This window comes from Archocentrus centrarchus, chromosome 7 (genome assembly GCF_007364275.1).
Source record: "Archocentrus centrarchus isolate MPI-CPG fArcCen1 chromosome 7, fArcCen1, whole genome shotgun sequence".
NCBI classification, from domain to species: domain Eukaryota; kingdom Metazoa; phylum Chordata; class Actinopteri; order Cichliformes; family Cichlidae; genus Archocentrus; species Archocentrus centrarchus.
The window spans coordinates 9,355,795-9,363,551 of record NC_044352.1 but is presented as its reverse complement, the minus strand read 5'-3'; the positions used below and the strand labels follow the sequence as shown (position 1 = coordinate 9,363,551).

The following is a 7,757-nucleotide window of genomic DNA, read 5'->3' as shown; positions in this document are numbered from 1 at the left end:
TCTTTACAAAATTTAATGCAAATTCATACAACATGAAGCCGCTCCCCTTTAACATGGCTAAAGCACAAACACATACACACACATTAGAAAACTGTTTGCTATCGAATAAGAAAATGGTTAAATTACATTATTTGGGGAGATCCTATGAATTAAAAAAAATCAGGCCCTAAATCAACTTTTTTAGCAAAAGCTGAATTTAACCTTAATGAAAAGTCACACTGACTGAAATAAACTCTGAACTTTGCTGTGGCTCCAGCAGGATCCTGGGTAGTGAGAGTTGAACTCTAACTTGGTCTGGCCTTGGACTTAGCAGCAGCTTTGTACTGACGCTGGGGGCAGATGGTCTCTCTCTCTCTCTCTCTCTTGTTCTCTTTCTCGGAGTCAGGCGTCAGCTGTTCACAAGCACAGATGAGGGGCTTAGTGCTTTGGACGCTGAGTCTCACCCACAGTTCTCGGAGAGAACAACATAAACTCTTGACAGAACTCTGGACATCTCAGTCCTTCCCTGGGATTAACTGCTAATGAGGACATTTGGTTTATTTCATAAAGTTTACTTTTACAGTGTCAAGATATACTGCATTTGAGGTAGGTCACAGATTTTTTTAAAATTCTGATATCATTTAATAGACTGTGATTTACTTATTGTTTGTAATTATTTTGTTCTTATAGATGATCATACTGACTGTTACTGCAAAGGGAAGTTACAAAAACAACTTTTTAGTGACAATTTCACAAACTAGTGGACAACTGATTATTTTAGTAGCTTTTTATGTACTATAGTCGAGATTTTTTTAATGTTACAAGGGACATTTAGCTGTTAAGATATATTTTTTGTCCTTTAAACTCAAATGTATAAGAGTTGACAGGAGGATCACCCAGCTGCTAAAGCCCTTCTAATTCCATTTGCTGACCGTAGGAGCTGCCTGAACAGCTTATAATGTCTTTACAGTAATACTACACAATACAGCTAAATGGCTGCACTGTAAGCCAAGATGATGAGTGTATAAACACAATCCATGCAGTGTATCATTTTTAGTCCACCTGAGATAATAAAATTATTTTAATTTAGCTGATAAGTAATGGTATTCTGTCTTTGTGTTAGGTTTGTTTTACTAAAATGTGTTTATATTCTTCTCATTTATATCTCAATTTCTCCTAAATTAAGAGAAAGGTGTTATTGTCAAATATATGCTCATGCTACAGGCCATGTGCATAATGCAAACTTTTATTTTATTACACACTTAAAGGGATTTTCTGAATATGGATCTTGTTTTAGCTAGTTTTACTAATGTAAAAGGCCATAGTACTTCTATTCCATCATAAAGATTATACTTTATTACTGCTGAGCTGTTTTTTCTTTATGCTGAGCACTAAACAGTGTATTTAACCACATGTTTAGGACAATACATTTGAATAACGATGGCATCAAGTCACAAGGTCATTTCCTCATCTGTATCCTGTTCTTGAACAAAAGAGAAACTCAAGGGGAATCCCCAATTTCCCCCTTTGGTTCCTGAACAGGGAATTGGACATGGGAAAGAGCAACATCCTCTCATAAATTCTCCCAAATGCAGCTGATGCTTCATTTAAAAACATTATGATGTCTCATATGGAATGGAAGTTATGTTTTCATTGGAGCATTTCCCAGGAGAGATTATACTTGATGTTTAATAATTCTCAAGTTAGTAGCCAGTGGAAGAAAAAATAGAACTAGGTCTGTGTTTGTCTTTGCGATGGAAATTATAAACAGTCTTTTCTTTCTGCAGGTGCACAACAGGAAACAGTTTAGTACATGTTCTGAGCTCCGGCGCTTCCTCTTTCCCTGGATACCAAATGCAGGACGTTCCGGTTTTGCCTCTTCAATGAGCAAAACGGATTCACATCCACACCAGCTGCTCACCAACAGAAGTAATAACTCTGCAAGATGGCACTTACTTCACTCTATGTTACAGAGGAGCCAGGAGCCGGCTTAAGTGAAGTGGACATATGTACGCCTGAGATTAATATAAAGTATGAAGTCATCCCATCTATTGTCTGCTCTGTTTGCCTTTCATTTGGCCTCATCTACTGCTTTTTCGGTACGTATTCATGATGTTATTAACTTCAAATGTAAGGACAGACTACTTAAAGTCTCAGCATCTAATGGTCCACTGCTTTTAAATGTTTCATGAGCTCACCTGATGGCTTAAACCCTCAGTGGCAGGTGTCTGCAGGCTGCCAGGGGTTTAGGCTGGATAAGCCCAAAGCTGGAGGAGGCAGATGGGTAGCCCTGTGTCTGAATTTGACAGAGACAGCATATATGAAGTGCTACCTGTTGCACTGAATGACATATCGCTCATGTCCTAATGTTAAAGCTGAAAACTGCTCCTGTCAGCACTGACAGTGATTTTGTGATTCTGTAGAGCTACACTGAGCATGTGCTATAGTAGGGGGAAAATAGATTGAAGTAATAAAAGCAATATTATGCCAGTCTTTGTTTTCAATGAGACAAATTCAATCAATACAAAAACTGAGTGTGACTGGGAGTGTTGTGTCCTATGGACCTGCACCCAAAAACACGTGGCATTACACAAACACATATGCTGCCAAAGTCTGTTTTTCCAGTAACACTAATACACTGTGGGGAAATTTATGACTGTCAATAATTAATATTGTGGAGAAAAACAGCAATTTTAGTGGTGCTGATAAATACAGTGTTGTCATACTTGTGTTTACTTATGTAACTCTGTGGTTAGTGGTTGTCAGACACATAAGTGCCCTGCCCACATGCACTGAAAAGGACACCAGAATACAGAGCAGTCATGGTGAAGCATTTGGCAAATGTAAACCAACATTAATTCAGTTCAGTTCAGTTTTATTTGTATATTGCCAAATCACAAAAAACAGTCACCTCAAGGTGCTTATCATTGCAAACAAAGAGCTTTGTCTTCTATCAGCTGCACAAAGCTTCAAACATTCACCCAAAAGAACTCATCAGAAATTTAAAACATTAACAACCACTGATTTGATCATATGTCTTGCCATATCACAAAACAAACATCTTTTCTCTTCGTGGAGACCAGTAGACCTGCCTCTCACTACAACCAAAGAGAACCTGTGATGTTACTCACAGAAATCTAAATGATCGAGAGCAATCGCTGCAGTCTCCCCACCTGGAGTTAGATGTGAATACTGGAACAAATTCACATAGAACAAGGTATTTTAGCAACATGTGACCCATCAGCATCTACAGAGTCATCCAATCAGCTCTTATTGTTGTGGTTCAGTTTCAAAGTCTCAGGTAAAGAAACCAGTAAAATTAATTTGTGATATCCAGCTGAGCTTTTACATGTAAATCTCTGAGGAGATTCAGCATTTCAGGTTTAGATGCATACGTCAGTGCATAAATGTCTAGATTACATTCTTTTGTTTTGTTTTGTTTTTGTACACAATGCCCCATGGCCATAGTTGTTATTGTAAAGTAGTTCATAAAACATGTTGTGCATTTGCACTAGTTTGAAACTTTATTATATACAGGCTCCACCTTGGATAAAACAGTCTATATTAAAGCAAAAGTAACTATTATTTATTATTTTGCAGTTTTCCTCTCCTACAAAAAGCAAGGAAAGAAAATGTTGAGTTTGTATCTATGTTTGAGTCTATATTTAAAATAATCAGGACTAATAATACATTTTTGGGGGAAAATACCTTGAATTGATGTAGGGTTAATACAGTCTACCATCAGACTGACAGTCATGCAAGAAAAAAACATGTTTTAAAATAAAAAAAATAATGTAATGATGAAGAGCAGTATTTCTTCTGCCATTTTCGCCACAGCCACAAATTTACACGCTAAAATATCTGCAAAGACTGAAATTGCCCTCCAAACTATCCATGAATTAAGTCCCAGGATGCAGAATGCTATTTGGGTTCATGTCAATACAGGTACAAAAGTATCATCATCTACAGGTACAAAAGTAGAAGCCCCACCTTGGATAACATTTTCTTGGAAAACCAAAACTTTTTGAGAAATCCTGCTAAAAATGTACGAAACGATCAACTGAGCCAAGCACCTAACCTTAAACTAGCTAAAGTAAAAACACATAAAAATACAAATATTTCACTAATCCAGTGATATGTATAGCATACTTTGTAATAAATATTCAAACTTGTCTTGAAATGAAATTAGAACTGATTCGAACCTTGTTTTATTCCCCTCCTCAGGATACCGCTGCTTCAGGATGGCCATGTTCTTCTCAGGCTTCCTGTTAAGCTCTGTATCTGTGCTCATTTTGTACCACAAAGAGCCTGTGTTGAGCACCCACCTGGAGACCGAGACCAAGGCAGGCATTGGCCTGGGTGTGGCAGTGCTGTGTGGTCTGGTGACCATGTTGATAACCACTGTGGGACTCCTCATCAGCGGCCTACAGCTAGGAAGCCTTCTCTCTCTCTCCATCTTGGTGGTTATCGGACAATTCCACAGCCTTACTCCGGTGTGGGTGCCCCTCAGTGTTGTACTGGCTGCCAGCATGGCTGCTGCTGTCTTTACGCTCCAGTGGCAGAAGCTATTTAGCATCATCTACACATCTGTATTTGGAGCAACGGCAGTGATGCTGTGTGTGGACTACCTGGTGGGGGCATTTGTGTTACCAGATCAAGTGTATGATATATTTTCTCAAGTTGCCCAGCGGCCATTCTGCTGGTATGACTGGGCAATCACAGGGATCTGTCCTGTTTTGAGTCTCAGTGGCGTGCTGGTGCAATGGTGGTTTACTGCCAAAGAAATGTCACACACTGGAGGTGAGTTTAATTCAGTCTGCACTTCTGACACATTCAAGTCTGTATTCAAAATTCTTTGATGTTGTATATTCATGGTTTGCTTTTTTTTCCTCCCCTTTGAATGCTTCCAGGTGCACATAAAAAGCAGAAGAAACACACTAAAAAGCACACATATAGAGAATCCAGGAGGAGACCTCAGCCTCACCGCCGACGGAGGCCTCCACCCCTAAAACGCTACACTGGGGACGTCCTGGCACCGGTCAGTGGCTGAGATTAAAATGATCCATGTGCTTTTCAATCAGATTCTAATTCTCTTTTTACTTTATTCACATACATCCAAAATGCAGTTAAAAATATTTGTGTTTTTATGACTGTGTGTTGGGTTGAGGCCCTTGTAAAACTCACTCCTGGGAGTGAGTCTCCATGTCACCTCTCTGGTGGGGAATTAGCCTGAGCTAGCACCTGAGGTTGACAGATACCAATTAGATATATTTGGGGTACCCTCAATGCAGGGCTTGGGTTCTAGAACCAATCTCTTGGAGAAGGGCTGGACGCCTTTCCAATCTGGAGTGGCCTTCAGTGAGAGGTGGTAGGCAGGGGTGGGTAGATTTGTTTACCCCCAGTTTGCTGCCTATACTTTGGGGTTTTCCCCAGTGGATGAGAGGGTTGCCTGCCTGAGTGGGTCCTGACTGCTGTTTGTGCACCAAACAACTGTTCAGAGTATCCAGTGGATGATTGGAAGAAACAGTCTGCCTGACCTGAGCTTAAGTGGTGATTGGAAGAAACAGTCTGCCTGGCCTGACCTCATTTCATCAGATCTGGACTGGTCTGGAGCATCAAAATGTATAATCAGGTTGCGCTGGGAGTACTGGGGGAGGCTGGGGACATGGAGTCCAAATGGACCATGTTCTGCACCGGCTGCACAGAGCTGCTGCTACAAGGTGGCTGGTCACTGTTGTGGTGGTAATCCCCAAACCACCACAACAGAGGAGAAGAAGTCCTATCAGGCTTGGTTAGCTTCTAGGACTCCAGAGACAGCTGACAGGTACCAGCACGCCAAGTGGATTGCAGCTCTGTCAGCAAAAGCTCAGGTGTGGAAGGAGTTTGGTGAGGCCATGGAACAAGACTTTTGGTTGGCCTCAAAGTAACTGTGGAAAACTGTCAGGCGACTGAGCAGGGGAAAGCAGTGCTCTACTCACATAGTGTTGTGCTGTATACTCCAACTGAGTATATAGTTAGACAGTGGAAGGAATACTTTGAGGATTCATATGCATGGGTGAGCATGTCCAAACTTTTGACTGGTACTGTAAATGCATTTGTCTGGAAAGTACTTTGGGTCAACTTCTGTCTGTGTTATATAAATCAAATTTACTTGACATGACATGACTTAATATGGCTGTGTATTTGTATGCACTGTATTAAGACACTTTTAGTACATTGATCCAGACTGATTAAAGAGGCTCACTGCTGGTTTGTGCAGCACCAGGTTTTTCTAGGGTTTCATCATTTAGAATTTCTCTCAATAACAGTGCATCTTCCTCTTGTTTGCCTTGCAGAGTTATCTTCAGAGCCTTCAGGAGCGTCAGATGGGAACGGGCTCCTCCAAAAGCAGTGTCAGCACTATCACACACACTCTAATAGACTTTGACTTTGAGACAGGCTCCATGGTGCCTCTGACCACTGCCTCTCCTGTTTTCACAGTTTGACTAACATGGCTTCAAGCAACTATAGATTACACCTATCTGATGAAACATTAAGGAATAATTAATCATTTGAATCATCTTGACTGGCTTCATGAGATAATCATCAACATGCTCAGAGAGATTTAAGGTGCTTGGAGATCATCCCCTGAATGATGACAGGACAAATTAATGCAACTTTAGCAATTTCCTCAGGCCCACGATCAGCAAATCCTTTGAGCAGTTTAACTCTCAGATGAGTTTTTTGTTTCATGCAATATCATAACAATCTTCTACATCCTGCCTACATATATCACTGTGTACATAAATACTGTAGATCAGAAACATATCTAGATTGCTCTTAAATTTAAGCATTAAAGGTATAAAAATAAATGTGTGCTAGCAGATACAACAATACTAAGGAACAAAAATGTGTAATTCTGGACAGTAAACAAATAAAACACTGATTTGACAGCAGTGACGGCTTCACAGTCTGCTGTTTTGGAGTATTGTCTTATGTTAAGAGTCATTAAATCAGCAAAGCGACTCAGTGACATCAATTAAACAGCAGTGTTTATGCAACATTTGCTAACGTTATCCACCATAAGCCACTGATCATACCAAACCAAGTATGGCAGCAGAAGCAATACCACAGATGATATGTTTCATTGTTTATGAGTTCAAGTTTGAATTTCCAAGAACATGATGTGTTGTTTCATTTTTCAGGGTTACGTTCTCACTTTTTAAAGGATACAGTTAAAATAAACATGTTTTTCCTCTGGTCTGTAGTGCTATTACTCCATCTAGTATGTGTTGCCCTTTTTTGGACATATCTTAAGATATCGCCAAAAAAGGGCATCTCTACAGTTGTAGAGATGTCTGTCTAATGTTTACTTCCTTTCATCTGTCACAAGCAAGAACCTCATGAATCTAAATGTCGTTGGGTTGGGATGTCCAGCTTTGACGCTTCTACTTTCAGGCCAAATTTGGACACAGATACCTGCTAATTAGTGCTAAGTAACATCCAGATAAAATCCTAAAACTTAACACACCAAAACTGGAGGACAGGCTTAGGACAATTACCTGCAAGCCATGTGATTTGGTATATAAAATGCTCCAAAAGACACAAACACAGTTGAGATGTTTTGCAGAGGTGAGGTCTAACAAACAGCTGTCAGCTACAGATGCCACATCAGAAATTTAATCTGTGATAGAGTTTAAAAGAGTAAGTTAAAAAAAAAAAAGTTGTACAGTTATTATGAAGCATTTAATTAGCTATAGAGAACAAAAGATGTTATATTCCTGGCTAAAGTTGGGCTT

General features: G+C 39.8%; 1 protein-coding gene across 1 annotated transcript; it reads left to right on the top strand.

Annotated features, from left to right (window-relative positions):
* The first annotated feature begins 385 nt into the window (after window positions 1–385).
* Window positions 386–7,197, top strand: LOC115783386 (transmembrane protein 198-like). The gene is made up of 5 exons (XM_030734190.1): window positions 386–585; window positions 1,767–2,078; window positions 4,204–4,779; window positions 4,890–5,017; window positions 6,315–7,197. The coding sequence occupies exons 2-5, from the start codon at window positions 1,925–1,927 to the stop codon at window positions 6,462–6,464; spliced, it is 1,008 nt and encodes a 335-aa protein (XP_030590050.1). The 5' UTR covers window positions 386–585; window positions 1,767–1,924; the 3' UTR covers window positions 6,465–7,197.
* The last annotated feature ends 560 nt before the right edge of the window (window positions 7,198–7,757 follow it).

Coding starts and splice junctions, on each gene's coding strand:
- LOC115783386 (XM_030734190.1), top strand. CDS start 1,925: ATGGCACTTACTTCACTCTATGTTACAGAGGAGCCAGGAGCCGGCTTA. Junction 2,079..4,203: donor CCTCATCTACTGCTTTTTCG/GTACGTATTCAT, acceptor TCCCCTCCTCAG/GATACCGCTGCTTCAGGATG. Junction 5,018..6,314: donor CTGGGGACGTCCTGGCACCG/GTCAGTGGCTGA, acceptor TTTGCCTTGCAG/AGTTATCTTCAGAGCCTTCA.